The sequence below is a fragment of the Lactuca saligna genome, chromosome 5 (genome assembly GCF_052625555.1).
Source record: "Lactuca saligna cultivar CGN05327 chromosome 5, ASM5262555v1, whole genome shotgun sequence".
Lineage (NCBI taxonomy): Eukaryota > Viridiplantae > Streptophyta > Magnoliopsida > Asterales > Asteraceae > Lactuca > Lactuca saligna.
Window position 1 is genome coordinate 93,582,816 of NC_136421.1, and position 22,813 is coordinate 93,605,628.

At 34.9% G+C, this 22,813-nt stretch overlaps 1 protein-coding gene across 2 annotated transcripts; it reads left to right on the forward strand.

Moving 5' to 3' along the window:
* The first annotated feature begins 225 nt into the window (after positions 1 to 225).
* On the forward strand, positions 226 to 17,910 carry ALA2 (aminophospholipid ATPase 2). 2 transcript variants are annotated; one of them, XM_078957389.1, is made up of 25 exons: positions 226 to 533; positions 1,133 to 1,349; positions 1,841 to 2,054; positions 2,169 to 2,285; positions 2,996 to 3,088; positions 3,471 to 3,645; positions 3,757 to 3,923; positions 4,937 to 5,041; positions 8,747 to 8,844; positions 8,942 to 9,084; positions 10,090 to 10,186; positions 10,600 to 10,709; positions 10,788 to 10,952; positions 11,037 to 11,191; positions 11,391 to 11,471; positions 11,643 to 11,763; positions 13,337 to 13,443; positions 13,542 to 13,673; positions 13,744 to 13,897; positions 14,672 to 14,789; positions 15,426 to 15,599; positions 15,693 to 15,744; positions 16,095 to 16,222; positions 16,939 to 17,089; positions 17,409 to 17,910. In XM_078957389.1, the coding sequence occupies exons 2-25, from the start codon at positions 1,225 to 1,227 to the stop codon at positions 17,751 to 17,753; spliced, it is 3,327 nt and encodes a 1,108-aa protein (XP_078813515.1). In that variant the 5' UTR covers positions 226 to 533; positions 1,133 to 1,224; the 3' UTR covers positions 17,754 to 17,910. The 2 variants fall into 2 exon arrangements, with proteins under 2 accessions (XP_078813515.1, XP_078813513.1); XM_078957387.1 differs by having other exon boundaries at positions 227 to 446.
* Positions 17,911 to 22,813: the final 4,903 nt, after the last annotated feature.

A 22,813-nucleotide genomic window follows, 5' to 3' on the forward strand; every position in this document is an offset into this window, starting at 1 on the left:
ATTTTAATATAATCTTTTATCTCGATTAATTATTTTTCTGGATATTTTTGTTTTTATATTTTTTTACTAAACGATATATATAGCTTCTTTAAAAATTTTATTTTCCATTTTATATAAAATTGTTTTATCTAATGTAGTTTTATTTCCATCTTTAATATAATCTAATTTCTTTAGCTAATATAATATAATTTCTATGAATCTCGAGTATTGAGAATTCCCAAATTGAGTGACTACACCAGATTTGCCTTCTATTTTCCTGTACTATTGAGGGCATAATTTGCAAATTCTTAACAGAGAAACGAAATAGCTGACTTTGGTCCCTGATCGAACCATCGAAGAAAGCATATCCGAGATTCCGAGTCTTGACTATTCAACTCTCCCCTTAAGAAGCATATTCTCTTGGAAAGAAGCTCAGACCCAATCGCACCCACGCCAATTCCCCTCAGGTATCAAACATCTCGTTTACTTTGATTCATACGCGCTCTTGTGATTTTCGGGTTTCAGCTTTATTCGTCAAATTCACTACCTGATCCGTATGTATTCCAACTCTTAGATGAAATTCGCCATTTTCTGTAACTGATTTCGTCAATTCTGATAGACTTTTAGGATGTGTTTGGCAGTTTGAGTACTTATGTGTTCGGCATCAAGTAACTGAAGCTAGATGAACTCCTATACCCTAGTTATATTGTGATGCATTCATGCTTAAGTTTAATTTATCTTTGTGATTATGCACACGTCAATTGGTTTGAATGCTCTTTTGACTGCTTGGATGGCATGGCATCCAAGCAGTAGAGCAAAACTACTGTAATTAAACAAATATGAAAGAAAAAAATAATGAGCTGGGAGAATTCTGCAAAAAATGCTCTTGATTTTAAATTTGCAATGTAAAATAAAAAGTCAATTAAACTATGAATTTCTGAATGCTTTAGAACTGATTTTTAAGTTTTAGCTTTCATACAAGGTAGCATTCTTTTCTTGTGGGTGCATAACTAGGTATTCTTATGTAGCCTATCCCTAACTGGTATAAAGGTCGAGGATATTGTTCTTCATGTCTTGCAAGCCTGTGCCATGTAGCTAGCTGCTCCCATGAGAGTGTATGTAATGTTTATTGATATTGTGTAACAAATTTCAGGACATGGATTTTCTTGAAGATGATTTGTAGCTGCCTGCATTTGATCTCGGGTGAACATATTAGGAGTATGATTGCATGCACCAAAGTAAAAAATGAAGCGTTTTGTGTATGCCAATGACGACGATTTGTCGCATGAGCTTTACTGTGATAACCGTATATCAAACAGAAAGTACACATTGTTAAATTTCATCCCGAAAAATTTATGGGAACAGTTCAGGTAATGTAATATCTGAGATGTATTTTAAGATTTTAGATGCTGATATGATGATTTGAGTATGTATCTCAATTGAATATTGTAGTTATACATGGTTATGTTGTGTTGGGATGAGTATAGAAAAGATTGTACTTTATGTCTTTATGTTTGATAATGAAAGCGCCTAGTTTTTGAAGAGAATAGGAGCAAAAATTTTGTATAAGTAGAACTAAATGTTTCATGAAGATAAGTGGGATGAGCGGATATATATATATATATATATATATATATATATATATATATATATATATATATATATATATATTGAAATATTGAGCATGAGATAGGACTTTCTAAGTATGACCTCCTTTATGGGATGATTGGAAGCTAGTTTTCTTAATTTTTTGATGTGGTTTTGCAAGTGATATCATCTTTTGTTGCCCTTTATTAGTTACTTCTGTTTACCTCTTTCTACCACATTCTAACCTGTTCCTCTAAATTTCTTTTTTTCCCAGCCGCTTTATGAACCAATACTTTTTGTTGATCGCTTGTCTTCAACTATGGCCGCTTATAACACCAGTAAACCCCGCTAGTACGTGGGGTCCACTCATATTTATATTCGCAGTCTCAGCAACGAAAGAGGCATGGGATGACTACAATAGATATCTCTCTGACAAGAAAGCAAATGAGAAACAAGTATGGGTTGTGAGGCAGGGTTCCAAGAAACTGGTAAGTGCTAAACCAACTCAATAAGACAAAAAATTTCTTTCTGTGATAAAGGGATAAATTTTGTGGACTTTGACTATTTCTCTCAAAAACCATGTTAATGAATTTTAATTGAAGATTCAAGCGCAAGAGATTCACGTTGGCAACCTGGTGTGGCTACGTGAAAATGATGAAGTTCCATGTGATCTCGTTTTACTTGGTACCTCCGAGCCACAAGGAGTTTGCTATGTGGAGGTATGTTTCGGTTCCTACTCTATGACTATGTTCTTACTTCTTGCTGATATCTCATACGATTTATTATGTAGAATTTCTAGCCTGCCATGACTAGCTTGGGTGATGGTGCTTGTTGTCACAGGAATACTATTAGTTAGAGGATATATATATATATATATATATATATATATATATATATATATATATATATATAATTTATAGGAACCTTGGCACTTCAAGAGTTCAACTCTCCATCACCAAACCTACAACTAATCCACATAAATGATAAAGCATCCATAAATTGAGAAAGCAAATAGGCAACACCATGGCCTGTGTTTGTGTTTGTGTTTGCATTAGATAAGGTTGTATCATATGATTTACTACATTAAATCCTTTTAGAATCTCATGTTTGGCAATATATAGTAAGTAGGAACAAAAAGGAGAATTAAAGAAATTATAATGATTATAAGCCGGTATTTGTCTTGAAGACCTCATGTGGTCCCATTTGATAAACAAGTCAATGTTTAAATTTGATTTTTGCCAAGTTTGGGAGCTTTTAGTATCTGGAGTTTGATACTAAAATGGAAATTTGTATTTACCATCATGCACCTTGATAGAGCTTAATCAAGTTAGAGAAATAATTAGCATTCTATTTCCTTCTTTGTTTCTTTCTAGTTTCTACTATACATTTCATATCATAGCTTGTAACCATTTAATAACATATTTTGCAGACGGCTGCCCTAGATGGTGAAACTGACCTTAAGACAAGGAATATACCTCCTGCTTGCATGGGTATTGACTCTGACTTGTTGCACAAAATCAAGGCAAGATTTGCATATTTACTCTATAACTTGAGGATACATTCTAATTATTCTCACGCATTACACAATATTAGGATGGAATTCAAATTCCATGTTTGATCAATTTCACTATTCCTAGGGAAGGGTGGAAGGGATTAAGTTTCATTCTTCCGACCAAAATATCCTCATCATATATAATTTTGAAATAAAAAATCGAATTGTATATATTTACAATAAACAAAAAGATAATCAAATTTTAAGTAAAGAGCAAAAGATATTTAAGTTTTATTATTGAATTCTTTCCAAATTCCTGCCAACCAAACAAGTGACAAATTATGATACCTATTCCAAAAACATTCTACGAACTAAACAGCCCTTTATTTATATGGGGTCTTCTTTTTTGCAGGGTGTGATTGAGTGCCCACACCCAGATAAGGACATTAGAAGATTTGATGCAAATCTGAGGCTGTTTCCTCCATTTTTAGATAATGATGTGTGCCCTTTAAGCATAAAAAATACAATCCTACAATCATGCTACTTACGGAATACAGACTGGGCTTGTGGTGTTGCTGTATATACAGGCATGTCCTATCTCTTCACAGTTCACATACAAAAGATGAAAGTCTTTCTATTTAGCAGGAATCTATGAAAGTATCTCCTCCTTTTTAGCTGATCCATGATTTGTCAAGCAGGCAATGAGACCAAGATGGGCATGAGTAGAGGTGTGGCAGAACCGAAGCTTACTGCTATGGACGCGATGATTGACAAGTTGACTGGGGCTATATTCATATTTCAGATTGTGGTGGTAATTGTTTTGGGCATAGCTGGAAATATATGGAAGGATACAGAAGCAAGAAAGGTTTGTATACTGTTTGCCTCACTCTCATCATGTACATTACTCTGCTACAGCTACACTGTTCCTTTCACATACTTATGCTTGTTCTTGATTCAAAATACTACTTTATAATTTATGTGTTTTTGCACCATTCATCTCATTCTGCTGATTGGATACATACAAAGTTAACACTTCAAAATCAAGTCTAAGGTTTATAGTTGCTATGCCATCTGTGGTTCTACTTCTAGGATTGGTATTCTTTGTTGCTGATGGTGATAGGAGCTTTTGTGAATTGTGATACTTCCTAAGTTGCCCTCTTTACATGACTTAAGACTTCATTCTGATTTAGCATGAGTTCAAATCATATCAGCTCACATAAATAATCTATCTATGCAGAAATGGCAACATAAAATTGGAATGATTTCAACTTCACTTGTATAATCTATCTATGCAGACGTGGCATCTTCATCATAAACTATTTATGGGTTCTTTTACTCTGTAGGTCAATTATTATTGAATGGCTTCTTTACATAATCTATTTTAGTCCTGAGCGTCATGTATCTTATTCCTGTTGATCAAATTAAACATGTAACAGGAGTCAATCTTAAATCAAGTCAATCTATCCAATAGGCTGATTAAATCATTAAAGGAAAACTTACATGATAACAACTCCTATTCAGGATTTAAGTTTGATGAGGAAGCCATTCCGTAATTTATGTAAAGAAAGGACTTCACAAGTTAAGGTGTTACTAGAGAGAGTTTTCTGATTCTCTTTATGTTCACGACATCACCTGGGAAAGAGACCAAGTTACATGGCAGTTATTTCCATAAATTAGTTAGTTACGCTAGATATTGTCATTTAAGTCAAAATGAATGTAGTACAAATGATAACAAATGTTATGTACTAGTATTGTTGGTGTAAAAGGTCTTAAGGCCACATATTTAAGGGATGTTCCAACAATGCCCCCTAATTTGCTATCTCATATCTCTTGTCACACTTGGACAATTGAACTCATGTTCGTATCTTCCTTATGCAGCATTGGTATGTTCTATATCCAGATGAGGGTCCATGGTATGAACTACTGATAATCCCTCTGCGGTTTGAGCTTCTTTGTTCCATCATGATACCAATATCTATAAAGGTAATTTTACTTAGGATTAGGTCTTTATTCTTTGATGGTATGCTTGTTGCTTATTATAATTGAAGCCTTTTAATTTACATAGCTGTTTGTCAGAAGATACGTGAAGAACAGTTATGGCCATAATTTTGCTTTGATCACATGAGAAATTTCTATTGAAACATATTTGGATTGGTGAATAAAATAGAGCTAAATGCATGGCTTTCACTAGTTTGTTTGTTATAGCATTTTACTTTCACGTCTTCTTTTAGAGCTAAATGCATGACTTTCAATTATTATTAAAATCCACCGGATTATAACAATGTTGATAGAGTCATAGAGAACAAGCCGTCACAATTGCTAAGCCCATTGAAGAGCCCAAGCCTCGGAACGTCTACTAACGTAAGAAGAAAGTGGGACAGTTGTAAGATGACATCATAGTTTGTTACATCACATGGAGATACTAGGTGAACGCGGGTGTGGAGAGAATATTTTTCTGTTAGGAAGGATCGGCTAGTAGTTAGCTTGGTCAGGAAGAGTGATCATTGGCTCTCTTCTTTGATATTCCCTCTTGTATTCTTCTCTTTACCATTTTCAGAAATAAATCAAGCATTCAAGCATTATTATAGATTATAGTTGATTATCGATTTATTACATTATATATCTCCTTCCTATCAATTGGCTCCATTGCCCAGCTTTTCTTCCTTCTCTCATCGTGCCTGATAACAACGAAGCTCAAGTTACCACTTGCCTCCAATCTCTGAATAATCGTATGAATGCTCGTGAGGGAAAAATGGACCAGATCAGTCTCTACACAGATGCAAGACATGGCCAACTCTTTCAAATCCTTGAAGGAGCTAATGGAGAAATTGATGCAAACCTCTCTAGACCGTCCTGAGCGCCACATTGAAGAAGGTGATTCCTCTGGTGTCATTTACCGTTCCGACGTCTTAAACCCACGTTTCCAAACCTCTGATGATTCACTTTTCTCTCTACCCAAGGTCAAGTTACCGAGACGACCCCCGTAGGTGGATAACCAAAGCCGAGCTTTATTTTTCCGTTCAGCAAACCATCGATTCCAACAAATTAAAGCTCATTCAGATGTGTATGGATGGTTCTGCACTCAATTGGTTCACCACGTTGATGTTCAAACACCCCCAAACCACCTGGGAACATTTCAAGGCAAACCTTATTGTTCGATTTGGCAACTCTCCTTTTTTGAATGCAACTGAAGCTTTGGGCTCTCTGTATTAAGAAGGCGACATTTAAACTTACATCGAGCAATTTGAGTCTATCTCAGCTCTAATAGCTCTAATACCCGAACAATCAGAGGATCAATCTCTCGGGATATTCTTACGAGGCCTCCAACCAACCATCCGAAATTGGGTTCGTACGCTACGTCCCAATACCTGTGACACAGCCATGGAACTGGCTCGCCATGACCACCGACACCAATTACCCTGCTACTCTATGTAAGCCTTCTTCATTCGGATCGGGCTATCCACCATGGAAAGGTAACTCTTCTTCAGCCTATTCCTTTACTAAGCCTACAAATCCTATTAGTGCAACACCTCGACCCCAAATCACTACGGGCCAATCCATGGGTAAACCTCCTGACCCGACCCGTCCACTTACGACTACACATCGTCCTAATCGCATCAAACACCTCTCCAAGCAAGATTGGGAAGAACGCCGACGTCTAGGGCTATGTTTCAACCGTGGTCAAAAAATTTCTCCACAACATAAATGTGCCGACGGTCAATTTCGCGTCCTACTCTTACTGTCATCTCGAATACGACCAAACCGAAGATATCCTTATCGATGGAGAGTGCCATGTGTTAGATTCTCAAGGTTTCACACCAGATCTCTCTACCACTTTCCTTACTTTGAAGCTTGCAGGATAGCTCCATGGATTCACTGCCCTTATGTTGGTTGGTGGTGCAACCTACAATTTCATCTCAAAGACCTTAGTCTCGACCTTGGGTCTTCCCATCTTCCATACCAAACCATTGTCTATCAGTTTGGGTGACGGTACTAAAGTCATGATGGCGGAAATCTGCAAAGGTATTTCTCTATACATGGGCTCTTATTCTTATACAGTTGATGCTCTTGTCTATGAGTTGGGATCTTTGGATATCATTTTGGGCGTTGCTTGGCTGGGATCTTTGGGAGACGTTGTGTTCAATTGGTTGAAACAGGAGATGCGTTCAAGGATTCCAGATTATACTACGTGGCATATCTCCAACTCCTACACACCATTCACTTAATTATTGGCTAGAACTCTATTTAAACACCATTACTGATCCTCAGGAACCTTCCACTACTCTCTCTACTACCCAACACAATCAATTAATTACTATTCTGACCCAATTTACACCACTATTCCAGACTCCCCAAGGACTCCCTCCTGTTCGTTCTATCGAACACCGTATTACACTCCTGGAAGGACAGGGTCCAATCTGTGTACGCCCTTACCGATATCCACATCTACAAAAAGATGAAATTCAACGCCAGGGTGATGAGATGCTATCTACCGGGATCATTCGTATGAGCCACAATGCCTTTGCAGTCCAGTTATACTCGTACGCAAGAAAGATTCCTCTTGGAGACTGTGTATCGATTATAGAGCACTCAACCGTGTCACTATTCCTGACACATATCCAATTCTAGTAGTTGAGGAACTACTTGATGAACTTCATGGTTCTACATTCTTTTCAAAAGATCGACTTTAAATCAGGCTTTTACCAAGTCTGGATGCATGAATCTGATGCCCAAAAGACGACTTTTCGTATTCATAATGGCCACTATGAGTTTTTATTAACACCCTTTGGGCTAACTAACACGCCTTCTACCTTTCAGGCCTTAATGCACGAAGTTTTTAGACCATTTCTTCGCAAAGGGGTTCTCGTCTTTTTTGACGACATTCTAGTTTACAACACTAATTGGGATTCACATCTTCATCTCCTTACCCAAGTACTCCTACTTTTACAAGGCCACCTACAGGATGCATGAATCTTATGCCCACAAAACAACTTTTCGTATTCATAATGGCCACTATGAGTTTTTAGTTATGCCATTTGGGCTAACTAACGCGCCTTCAATGTTTCACGCCTTAATGCACAAAGTTTCTAGACCATTTCTTCGCCAAGGGGTTCTTGTCTTTTTTGACAACATTCTAGTTTACAGCACCGATTGGGATTCACATCTTCATCTCCTTACCCAAGTACTCCTACTTTTACAAGGCCACCAACTGGTCATTAACAAAAAGCTCTTTCGGCATCACATCAGTTGAATACCTTTGTGAGAAAAAAATTCAATTTTGACACGTCAGCATGCCACGTCATCAAAACTGACACGTCATCATGCAAGCTGGTTAACCGGTCAAGTGGTCAGAATTGTAACAAATTGGAAAACACAGTGTCAAAATTGACACAAAAAAAACACGGTGTCAAAATAGAATTTCTGTGTAAAAAGAGTGTTTTTTGTGCCATTTACCCTTACTATAATCGGGTAGATATTACAATTTTGGGTACATTCAACGTAGTATAAGAAAAAAAATTAAATTTGGAGGTACAATGCTGTAATAGAAAGAAATGAAGGTAGGATGCTATAATACACAAATAAATAAAAGTATACTTGTTGCATTTAGCATCTTCTACAATATACAGGCTCTATTTATGGTTTGTTTGCTGTTTGATATGCCAGTTCATTTTCCCTCATCTTTGGCAGGTGTCATTAGATCTTGTTAAAAGCTTGTATGCAAAGTTCATTGATTGGGATAAACAGATGATTGACCTGGAGACTGGCACTTCAGCCAATGCAACAAAGTAAGAAAAGTGTAATTTGTTTATCATCTTTTCCAAATATGCTACGTCACCTTATTCAGTTTATTGCTATATTTTTTTATTTTTTTTTATATGGCAGCACAGCAATAAGTGAAGATCTGGGTCAAGTTGAGTACATACTGACAGATAAAACAGGGACACTTACAGAAAATAAGATGATTTTTAAGAGATGTTGCATTGCGGGGACATTCTTTGGTAATGAGAATGGAGATGCTGTGAAAGGTTTGTCTTTTTCTCCTAAGCTGTAATAATTTGATAGTAAAGAGGTATTACTTGAAATTGAGATGGCAGAGAAGAAAGACAAGGAAAGCTTTAATAAGTTTCTGGAACCAAATCATATATATATATATATATATATATATATATATATATATATATATATATATAAACCCTAATAGAATAACTTACATACCTGATACATACAATAAAGGAACCACAACCTCCTCGATCTTCTTCAGGTATTGGAGTGAACAACTGAGATGAATGATATATATATATATATATATATATATATATATATATATATATATATATATATAAGGAAGTAGGGATCTAACCGGTTCTATAACCGGAATAACCAAAGACCGATTAAGGAGTGAAGGAGGAACTGAGAACTGGACCGAATACCACTAAACGGTTCTGGTTCTGGTTCTGGTTCTGATTTGGTTCTACTAGAAAGTGTGCCATCTAAGAAGGTGTTCGGTACCGGAACCGAGATAAGCGCGAACCTTCCCGGAACGATACCACTTATCGGTTCCTACCAGTTTGGTTTTTCGGTTAAAATGTTCATCCCTATAAGATAAGGATTAAGGAAGCGAGAGAGAAAGACAAAATGCATAAAGATGATAGAATGACTTAACAGATAAATCAGGGAAAGGAATGGTCTCTTTATAAAGTCCTAACTTTTTACAAATTTTCCATCATCTGTCTCTCCTTTCCGTTTCCCCAAATGTGATGAAATTTTCCAAAAAAAGTATTTAAGTGTTTCATTATTTATAGTTTATTATTATTTGCGTATACTTCTATCAAATGTTTTTTGTTTTTTATTTTTATCATATAGTTAAAAAATCAATATGGTTAGTGAAATATTAAATAATTAATACTTAAGCATTTCTATAAATTTATGATTTTAGAACACATTATTTAGTTATTTCCTTTATGTAGGATTACTTTATACTACGTACTCTTGCTTTCTCATTAAAATTTCTTTCAATGTACTTTTTACAGATGTGGAGCTTCTCAATGCCATCAATACTGCTTCACCAGATGCTATTAGATTTCTGACGGTTATGGCAATATGTAACACTGTCATTCCTATCAAAAGGTTATTCCTCATTGGCTTTTTTTTTTTTTTTTTTTTTTTTTGCTGGCTAGATGCAAGAAATAGCGATATCTTACTATTACCAACATTGTACTTTGCAAAGTCCTCCCATTTAATTTATATCAATGACAATGTACTTCCAGTTTTCTTCTTGATAGGAGATTGTAGTCTTGAATATGTACCAATTATAGCAGTGAAAATTGCTTGGTGACATTGCTATAATCGGGTAGATTTTTCAAATTATGATGGTGTAAGTGTAATAGGAGGAATAAAAAGTATGATGCTATAATAAACAAATGAGGTGAAAGTGCTTTGCTTTTTCTTGCATTTCACTCTTGTTTCGCCAAGAAAGCTGCATCATTTTGGTTTTTGTGTTTTCTGCATGATGTAATTGTACCTGAAACAAATAATTACAGCCCAAGCGGAACGGTCTCATATAAGGCACAGTCGCAGGATGAGGAAGCTCTAGTGCGTGCAGCTGCTTCCTTGCATATGGTTTTTGTTAACAAGAATTCTAACATACTTGGTATGAATTCATCCTTGTTCCTTTAAATGAAATATTTGAATTATGCTAGTAATTTAAAAGAAAATACTATGTGTGCAGAAATAAACTTTAATGGGTCGTTAAAGCAGTATGAGGTGCTGGAGTACCTGGAGTTTACCTCTGATAGGAAAAGAATGTCGGTGGTTGTTAGAGATTGTGATAAGGGGAATATTATGCTTTTGTCGAAAGGAGCAGATGAAACTATTCTTCCATGTGCATATGCGGGTAAGCATTCCGTGTTCCTCGTGTTGGTCATAAATCATAATATAAGTTTTTTAAATAGCTACTTGTAAAATGTGGCACTGGCAGGACATCAAACCAAGACATTTTCTGAAGCTGTAGATCAATATGCCCAAATGGGGCTACGGACTTTGTGCTTGGCTTGGCGTGAATTAAATGAGTTGGAATATCAAGATTGGTCTGTGATGTTTAAAGAGGCTAATAGCACATTAGTTGACAGAGAGGTACAAATAAATACATACGTACATACATACAACATAAAGACATCATCACATGCTTTTGCTTGACCTGGCAGCAAGCATCCATAAGTCAGGTCCATGGGGCTGGTTGGTTGGGTGGTGTAAACCATTATATTTTTATTATTTTATATCTTGATATTGTCTGTTCATTTTTCTTTTTCACATGATCGGTTTATTTTTGTAGTGGAGAGTAGCTGAGGTTTGCCAAAGATTGGAACATGACCTTGAAATACTTGGGGTTGCTGCGATAGAGGACCGTTTACAGGTTAATCTTTATTTTCTTTGAAGCAGATATAGTTAGCTTGGCAGCTGAAATGCAAGAAATAGGAACATACATACATACTATAAACAAGTAGACTTTTCAACGTACAATGCTCTTATTTTGGCAACCCAACCCAAGAAGCATTATAGTTTTTGTATGTCGCATATTTTTCAGGATGGTGTGCCAGAGACGATTGAAACCCTCAGAAAAGCTGGGATAAATTTCTGGATGCTTACTGGTGACAAACAGAATACCGCTATACAGATTGCTCTTTCCTGCAATTTTGTTTCCCCAGGTACATATTTGTTAAAATTATGTAGTGAAACCTTCACCTTCACCTTGCTTGATATCAGAACATGAACATGAACATTGATTTTCTAGACTTCTAACGGAACTAATCTCCATTACGTTGATTCATATATGCCAAGGCATCTGCAAATATTTCTCACTTGTGACTGGTGATTGATTGTACTTTGTAGTGGGAACTGGGAAGGGATCATTCTCTTACTCATATCTAGATATACCTAAACCTCAAAGGAACATGGGTGTTCTTCTTTAGGGATTGTTAAGAAGGACTTGATATGCATAACATGTTGTGCCACTTTTGGTGGGATGGAACCAGAAGCAGGACCAGTCTTTTTTTTTGTGCAAAAGACGTGAATGCCCTCATCATTGAAAATAGCCCTACAAAGCTTGTCCTGTCCGTCCTCTCCTATCCTGTGTGTGCAACAAACACAGTCTTTATTGGATAATTTCAATGGCTTTGCTTTTATAAGAAAAAAAAAACAAGTATTTTAATCCATATTTCTCCGTTACTTTTTTCTTTTCTCTGTTCTTGAATGCATATCACACACAGAAACCTCTATACATATATACACGAAAAGGTTTTCTATCGACAACCTGGTTTTCAAGAAAAAAATTACCTTGGATCAAAGTTTTGTCCTTTAATTTTGGACTGAAATTAGTAGGATTCCTAAAGTCAGAAAATGACTAAAGTATGTTACCTTTATATGAAATTTGAAAAAATGGAAGTAAAAGAAAAACATCAGAGTAAACTATTTCAACTATCATTGTTGTAGTTTTATTATAAACTACCCGTTAGAAGTTTTGTAAAAGCAATTGACATTTGGTATAGTATATACTATATATGCTGGTTTACAATGAAACTACAAGTGTTTTGGTTAAAAAATTAGTTAATTTTTTTAGGGATTGAGAAACCACTCAACAAACATAGTCATACACATATATTTGTGTGTAGAATTTGAATCACAATTCACAAATAGTGATAGATGCGTACTTGGTGAAAGATATAAAAAACAAGTTGGAAAAAAGCTCTGTTAAGTGCCTTGCTCTCCTATGATGGTAATGCATTACTTGAGAGCAGCAAAGCCACTAATGTCTCCAAATTTTCATTGATTAGACTCTAAAGCCTGCACTGCACTGCACTCTTTTGTTGTTACATGTCAGATATTTTATCCTGAGCTATACCTGAAATGCAAGATATAGCAGTGTACTTTCATTTATACTTGGTTTCTTTTTGTTACAGCTTAGTACTTGGATTTTTTTTTCTTATCAAGGCCAATGTTGTTTGAAAATTTTGCCCAATGATAGCATTGTACTTTATTATTGCTATTATTATTTTGCTTATTAGGGACATTATTATACTTTTGAGTTATAACAGTAAAAAATGCTTTTTTATTTGGATGATAATTGGGTAGATGATCCTTAGATTTTTCAAAGTACAATGCTGTGCCTGGAAAGAAATCAACAAAATTATGTTGTTATTAATTACCTTAAGTATCTTGAGTAGGAAGGATGAGTTAAATTTTAGAATTTATGATTTTTCAAATTTCTTTCTGTACTTGTAGAACCCAAAGGGCAGCTTCTGTTAGTTAATGGAAAAACAGAAGATGAAGTTTGCAGAAATCTGGAAAGAGTTTTGCTTACAATGAGGATAACAAAAGCAGAACCTAAGGTAAGAAATGAGTTACATTTATGATTTATTATTGATGGTTGTTGTGTTTGATTTAATTAGAAGGCATTTATGTATGTATGTATGTATGTATGTTGCAGGATGTGGCTTTTGTGATAGATGGATGGGCTCTTGAAATTGCACTCAAGTATTACCGGAAAGCATTCACAGAGTTGGCAATATTGTCACGGACAGCTATATGTTGTAGGGTTACACCATCCCAGAAAGCACAGGTACTAGTTTGTTTGTTTATAATTATTATATTCTGTGATTGGACTGGTACTAAAGCTCTTTGTATTGTAGCTTGTAGAGCTTCTTAAATCTTGTGACTACAGAACCCTGGCCATTGGGGATGGTGGGAATGATGTGAGGATGATCCAACAAGCTGATATTGGTGTTGGCATAAGTGGGAGAGAAGGACTACAGGCAGCAAGAGCAGCTGATTACAGTATTGGGAGTAAGATAGATCTACTACTGCATTTTTATTTTTCTCTTTTAGCCAGCAATACGATTACGAAATGAAAACAACTAACTGAATGGAAACAAATACCATTTTCTTCAATTTCATTCCTTACCAACCTTCCAATTGTTTTTGTTTTCTCATTCCATTGTGGAAGTGGAACAACATTATAATTTGCAATATCACCCAACTCCCTCCCGTCTTTATTCATTTATTTATCAATTCATGATTCATGATTTCAATTATATTACCATCTTATTTTCTAAAAATAGCTAGAATATATATATATATATATATATATATATATATATATATATATATATATATATATATATATATATATATCTTTTACTAAATACTTATTTGGGTTTAGGTGAACATTTAATCTATTAGGTTTAGTTATTTAATTAATGTTCATGGATAAAATCTTCATTGATTATAATTAAATCATAGAGTAGATATGTTTCTGCATATTATATAAAAAAAAGTCATATCTAAATACATTCCGCTCCTATTGATCACCAAACAGACTCATTCCTTACCTTCGTCAATCCCATTCTTCCAAAGAAACATCTCCTGTCCATGGCATCATTCTTTTAGGTTCTCATTCATTGCTTTTGGGATTATTTATGGGTTCAATAATTTCACATGTCTCAGAATTATTTAAAATATTATTAACTTAGTTTTAAATGGCAATAAATTGCTCTTTTGTTTAAGTTTATTATACCCTGATGCACAGGAAGTAATATCTCCATTTGTGTTACTATGCAGAGTTCAGGTTCCTTAAAAGATTGATACTTGTCCATGGGAGATATTCATATAACCGCACCGCATTTCTTTCACAATATTCATTCTATAAATCCTTACTCATATGCTTCATCCAGATTTTGTGAGTTCCCCCCCTTGCAACAACCTATGTTAATCTCTTTCATTCATCCTTATTATTATTATTATTATTATTATTATTATTATTATTATTATCATTATGATTACTACTACTACTGTTTTCATCATTGCTATTTTTGTGTGGCAAGGTTGGGTAGTGACCATTCGTGCAAATTACCCCAAACCATAGGGACCATTTGTGTAATTTATATATATATATATATATATATATATATATATATATATATATTCTTTTTAGTTTTAATAGTTATTTATTGGATAATATATTTATCTAAAAATTGTAAAAAATATATTAAATACATGGTTTTAAATTTTTTTATAAATAAAGTATAATATTGATGGATTTTCTATATTTATTTGAAAGTCTGGTATATGATATATATATTTTTGGTTGTGATAGGTTGTTGGTAAATGGTAAAAAATTGAATTTGGTTGGTTGTATGTGTAAATGATAGATAACATATTTATTTTAAGAGTATGAGGAGAGGAGGGGATTCATTGACGAATGCAGTACATGATGTTACCTTTTCTGTCCTGTCTTGTTTCTTTTGTAAGAAACGGAGATGTTATTTCTTATAAGTTATAATATAATTCAACTACTGACTTAAATTGTGTTCAGTTTCTCATTCGTTTCAGGTGTATCTGGCACCAGCCTTTTCAACTCTGTGAGCCTCATGGCTTATAATGTTTTCTACACCAGTGTTCCTGTTCTAGTCAGTGTTCTTGACAAAGATCTCACTGAAAAAACTGTTATGCAGCACCCGCAAATATTATTTTACTGCCAAGCAGGGAGGTTAGTTAGGACTTTGGATGGATTCTTCTTATCATTCATGTCTCAGTTCTGGTTCTAGTTAACCTAACCTTTAATATTCTTCTTCTTAAACAGGCTTCTCAATCCTACTACATTTGCTGGATGGTTTGGGCGTGCTCTTTTTCATGTCAGTGCTATTTCTTAATTACCATTTCATATTGGCGCTTCTTATCTTATGAATATCATCCATCATGTCTCATGACTCATGACTCATGCTCATCATTTTTATTTTATTTTATTTTAAAATGCAAGCAAACATAACCTATGTGGGTAAATAAGCTAATATATTATCCTTCAAAAAAACAAAAACAAAAGAAACTTAATGAAATGCTTTTCTCATCTTCACAGTTAAGAAGCTGATTTGATTTGGTCGACATGACCATGGCATCAATATTTCATTCTTATCCATTGCTATATCTATATATGGCTACTCCATATTTCCCTATTATTTACAGTGGTGATTATTATTTTTTTCAGGCGATTGTTGTGTTTGTGATAACCATACATTCATATGCCTTTGAGAAAAGTGGGTTGGAGGAGGTATCAATGGTGGCACTTTCTGGCTGTGTCTGGTTACAAGCTTTTGTGGTCACATTGGAGACCAAGTAAGTTACCAACACTTGTGATTTCAACTACTAGAATTCATCTTCACCATTTGTATTTGTGAAAATATTTCCCTCTCTTCCGATTCCGACAGAGCAATACATCTATTTTCGATAAATGAGGATGAAAAGGGCATTTACGTCTTTTTCTCAAACCAGTCTCCCACCTTTGGCAGGACAAAAAAGTTGCAATTTTTGTCTCATATACGTAATACAATAATACAACCTGTTCTACTATTCTATCCTGTCCAGTGAGCGTAACACTTGTCTAAAATAAAAAAATTCAAAGATTTATTATATATTTACTTTTTTGTATTTAATAATGTCGTCGAAAAAGAAATGTGTGTGTACACGAATCATGCTGCTTCAAAATAAATTATATGAAACCGAAACTCAGGAAGGATCTCTATCTATGGAAAACATGAAAAAAGGAGTGCAGTAAGTGAAAAGATCTGTTTTTGTGGTTGACGTGAATTAGACTGATGTCCCCATAATAATATAGACGGACTATACAGAAGACAAATAATTGGCATCCATTTCTCATCAAATCCACAAATGTCATTTTAAAATGTAAATAGCCCCGCCCCAGAAAGTTTGTCCGTGGGATAGAAGTCGCAGTTTTTTGTTACACCCCCACCCAAAAAAATAGGCCTTGAAAGCTTGGTAACTGAAACTTATTCACTTTGTTTACCAATTATCAATTATGTGTATGTGTGCAGCTCATTTACAATCTTCCAACATGTTGCCATATGGGGAAATTTAGTGGTTTTCTATATCATCAATTGGATTGTGAGTGCTGTGCCACAATCCGGGATGTACACAATCATGCATCGCTTGTGTAGACAGCCCTCTTACTGGAATACTATGTTTGTAAGTGCATCCATCCATCCCTTTTGCATATTCTTTCTCCTAGTACTCAAATTCCCAGCAAATGGGAACCAATATTAGACTAGACAAAAAGTGCAAGTTTTCATCACTCTCCATCTTTTCTCTTGTGTACTTACTGTGTTGTGTGCAAAAGACAGTAAGGCTATTTTTAATTCTAAAGATAGGAGTTTATTATACCAAAAAATATAACGAATGGACAGATATCTATTGTTCCATATGATGATATATGGTCAAAGAACATTGACTAAAACAAACAAAACGCAACTAAAAAGCTATTTGTTGTGTTTGGATATAATTTCAGCTGATAGTAGCTGCTGGGATGGGTCCGGTGCTAGCTTTGAAGTACTTCAGGTACACATACAAATCAAGCAAAATCAACATTCTTCAGCAAGCGGAGCGCTTGGGTGGCCCCATCCTCTCACTTGGAAACATTGAACCGCAGCCAAGATCATTATTATTAGACAATGATCTGGATCTGGCCCCCTTGTCAATTTCTCAGTCCAAGAATGGCCGCAACTCTGTTTTCGAGCCGCTTCTCTCAGATTCACCCAATGCCGTCAGACGCTCTTTCGGGCCCGGGGCTGCATTCGACTTTTTCCCATCCCAGTCCAAATCTTCCACCTATTCCCGAAATAAGGACAAGTAACCCCCACCAATTTTCAGCAATCCACCCATTTTTGTAAAGTTTTTGCATTTTATTACTATTATCAACTCAATTTTCAGCTAACCTATTGCCTTTTTAACACTTTTAAATAATTCTATAAAACTATGCTTGCACCCTGCCGGTGCCTATGCCTTTTCAACAGCTGTAATAATTGTAGGAAACTATGGTCCGGTTTTGTCAAAAAAGAAAAAAAAAAAAATCCTTCGTGAACGACTACGGAAATAAATGATTTTGTAAGAAAAATGTAATTTGTAAAAATTAAAAAATCTTAAAAGACCTGTAAAATCAAATTCATAAAATCTAAAATGTGAAATAAGCACAAAATATAATTTATAAATATAAAACTAAATTTTATAAAACAAAGTTGTAAAAATTATAAGAAAAATATTATTAAAAAGTTCGTAAAAAATTAATTTTAATAAAAAGTTGTAATTCGGATGTAATCTATAAATTAATAAAACTATGATGATATTACCTTTGTTTTGCGGGAGACTTAATATGTAATTTTTCTATTAGGAAATGGTTATTTTTGTAATTGTTTTAAATACATGTTCTATAAATAGAGGATAATTTTTGTAATTTATTTTCTAGATAGGAGCCAAGCTTACCAACATAAGAAAATCTTAAATATATGGATTGTTAATGTAGAAAAAGACTTCATCCGTAAATTATTGGATAATTTTTATAATTTTTCTTCTATACAAGGATATAACATGTCAACATTAAAAAAGTGTTGTGTTTAAAGTCTTAGACCCAAAATATCTACGGACCCAACCAGCCAATAAACATAATTGTTATGTGGTTAAAATATGAAACCCAAAAATTGTAGAGACTAAATATCCGAATATACCAATTTTTTTTGGGGAAATGATTATTGAGGGTAATTAACTTTTACGTTTGTATTCATTTGGTCATTTTTTTTTTGTATTCAATATACTATCAAACTTGTTATTTGAGTTCACCAAAATCCTTTTGACCGGTTTTTGACCTGTGATAGCCGGTCAAAGGGTTATGGTGAACACAAACAACAAGTTTGATGGTATATTGAGTACAAAAAAGAAAAAGAAAAGGGGCCAAATGAGAATAAATGCAACAGTTGGTTACCCTCCTGATTCATTTTCCTTTTACTCATTTACAACAAATCCCACGTCATCCCCTACTGATACTAATGACTTTATGAGATTTATTCTTGCTTCTCTTCAAAACATAACCCACGAAAGAACATTATTCATACATGTACAACTTTGTAATGCACTTGAATATTTATTAGGAAAATCTTGACTAAGCAGTCGCATTTCATGACTATATTTACATTTCCAATCAAATGATTTATCGTATCATGGATTCTAAACAAGTCTACAAACGAGTGGAATCACAAGTGTTGTGATTTTTGAGTTTACTTAGCTTTAAGATCGAATTCATGGGATAAGATACAACATCAATATGTACAATATCATGCTGCTTTTGTAGATACATCACATAATATACATTGAGATAAACGTTTATGCTGATAAATATACCTCTCATACACAGTCATATCCTTTTGCAGAGAGGTGTTGACAGCTAACCACAATAAGCATAACGTAGACCATGTTTTAACAAGGTTACCCCTTTGAAACGCTCTTTATACACGTTATAACCAAAGAAGGTTGCAATCTTTGATAATTTTGCAACTTTAATTTCATTTAAATTTTCGGGGAAAATAACTCAGGAGGGTAACCAACTGTTGAGTTCGTTCTCATTTGGTCCCTTTCCTTTTTTTGTACTCAATATACCATCGAACTTGTTGTTTGTGTTCACCATAACCCTTTGACCGGCTATCATAGGTCAAAAGCCGGTCAAAAAGGTTATGGTGAACGCAAACAATAAGTTCGATGATATATTGAATACAAAAAAAAGGAAAATGACAAATGAGTACAAACGCAAAAGTTAATTACCCTCAAGAGTCATTTTCCCATTTTTTTGTGGCCAAATTCTCAAACCAAAAAAGTCCACTTGTAACATCGGATTTCAGGATGTTTCTTATTTAGAAATATCCGACTTTATTTTAGTCAAGAATAAAGTTTAGACCTTAAAGTATTGTGATTTTGGGCTAAATGCACAAGACTTATAACTTAAAGGGTTAGTTTTAGGTTGTGAACGGTTTGGACTTATGCTGATTGGGCCTTGTTGGACCAGGCGAATCACAGCGCAACACGTAAACTCAGGCTAAAACTGAAAAAACAGAAAGTCGAAGGGCCTTAGAAATTTAGGCGGGACTTAACCGGGTCGTGTATTATAACACGTTTGAAAAATAAGAAAAATAAAAACAAAAGAGATGTTAGGTGCTAACGGTAACCAATTAATTATATTGGTTGTAATGAATAATGTTCTTAATTGTAATAAATATATAATAATAATGGATTATTATGGATAATGTTAACCAATTCATTATATTGGTTGGGGGTAAATTACAAATTTGGTATATTGTGACGTTTGATGCAACTCCGCTTGTGTGGTCTAATCTCGACCGATCTCCACACATCTTCATCAAAAGTGTGACAATCGTCAATCTTGAGTCAAGTCAAGTCATCAAGTCAAGATCGGTCAACTCGATTAAACCTTGTGTATTAGGGTTTGTGTTATGTTCATACTGTATAACTTGCTATATTAATGGGAAAACATCACTTGAGAAAAGTCTTGTGTTAAAAATTTCCTAAACCCTAGTTCTAATCAATGAACTAGACCGATAAAACAATGTTGCATACTCATCGGGAATGTGTAAGATCCTTAAACAAGGCTTAATAGGGTTCACGAACCATGCATTTCGATGCCGGACACTCACAACTATCCCACATGGAACCTCTCTCAATCGTTTCCACACTATCTCTCTCTATGTCAAACCTCTCCCAAATCTCTCCAAGTATGCGAAATCTCTCTCAAATATCTCTCTGTATTAGAAATCTCTCCAAGAATGTCAAATCTCTCCCAAATCCCTCTAAGTATGTGAAAACTCTCGCAAATATCTCTTTGTATGAGAAATCTCTCCAAGAATGTCAAATCTCTCCCAAACCTCTCCAAGTATGCGAAATCTCTCTCAAATATCTCTCTGTATTAGAAATCTCTCCAAGAATGTCAAATCTCTCCCAAATCCCTCTAAGTATGTGAAAACTCTCGCAAATATCTCTTTGTATGAGAAATCTCTCCAAGAATGTCAAATCTCTCCCAAATCTCTCCAAGTGTGAGAAATCTCTCCCGAATCTCTCTCAAATAGTTCCCGTAACTTTTTAGAATCATTCGGGTCATTCCGACGCTTAACCGTGTCAAAAACAGCTTAAAACGGGGTAAAAACGAGAAAAATAGACATTAGGAAACGAAACCAAGAGAGAAGCTTCTTAGGACCCGAAGGTCCTCTTAGGGACTGAGAGCAAGAGGAGCCGAACCGAACCCTCCTGAGCCGAACCGAAGGTACTGTTCACCACCAACCAAAACCGAACCTTGCTCAAGAGGAACCGAACCGAAGGTACTGTTCACTAACCGAACCGAAGGTACTGTTCACTACTGTTCACTACAGTCCGTTCGGTTCTGACATTCTCGCCTCTTATTCCCGAACCGAACCCCACCCTCGCTACTGACCCTTCGGACCGAACCCTCGCCCATCCCTTTCGTTTCCCTCTGTTCGTTTCCTGCTACAATCCTCAGCATGGACCGAGTCTCGGCCTAGGGACCGAACCTCGGCCTAGGACCGAGAGGTCTCGCTGGGAACTCATTTTCTCCCGGTTTTCGCGTAGTTTTGCGTTTAAGGCTCGTTTTTAATTATTTTAACGTGGGAATTTCACCCAAAATCATATTTTAACATAATAAACCCTAAATATTCACAATTTAATCATATTTTCATAAAAATCTTTATTTAAATAATGAAAGCAAGTGGGTAAAGTACAAAGAGGTGGAGTGTTGACTTTGCTTTACCTTATAACACAAGCAACCACTCCCACACCCACTCTATGACCAGCCACACCTCCCCACCTTACCTAGGTCACATCAATGTCCTTTCCACTCAATTATCACTCTTTCCCACGTTTTTGAGAGCTGAATATTCATCCTCTCTCCTCACTTCTCTCATTTGCTCTCATTTCACAAGAAGATCAAACTCTTTCCTCTCTCACTTTCTCTCTCTAGAAATTCGAGATTCAAGGGCTGATCTTTGGATTTTCCTCCACATTTGGTAAGAATGATCCATTCTCTTTATGATTATCTCAATTATTTCCACTCAAATCATGGATATCTTAGACAAACTCTCTCATAATTGTGTTAGATCTTCGAATCTTCAAGTGATTCTTCAAGTGTTCTTGGGTTGAACACTTATCTTCTTCAACACTTACCTACTGAAATCACTTATGGTGAGTCCATACCCCTACATTTTTATGTTTTCTCAAGTTTTCAGGGGGGGAATACAAGTTAAAACACTAAGAACATAATTAAATTTTTCTAACAGCCTTCATCAGAAAAGTTCAACTCCATTCACGGACTGTTTTGGGCATCTTAAACATTTTTGTTTTCAAAACTGTACAAGGTGAAAATAGTTCAAGTTTGTAGCTTTAAAATGACTACTTGCACATCTCCATACGATTTTTCTACAATTTATGGTGATTTTTACAAAACTTCCTATCATTTCAAACAACAATCCGGACCAGTCTGTGATTATGGACATTTTCACCCAAGTTGGAGGTCATTAAAAATCATGATAAAAATTATGAGTAAACTAGACACATTTTGTGAACTCTCGGAATTTACGGATCTAGTTTTCGACTTCATATGATTTTTCTATGATTTTTACAAAACTGGGAAGAATTGCTAAAGTTAGCCAACAGCATGTAAATATCATAACACTTTGTAATATGTTGAGCAAAGTGTATAATCATAAGTTCTAATATTTGAATATGTTTCCTTGTTAGTTTATCATTGTGAACTGAAACTAAGTCATTCATATTAAATATTATTCATTCATTTAGAACACGTATTATGTAACTATAAAAGTATAGTTGGATAAATTCACAACACTA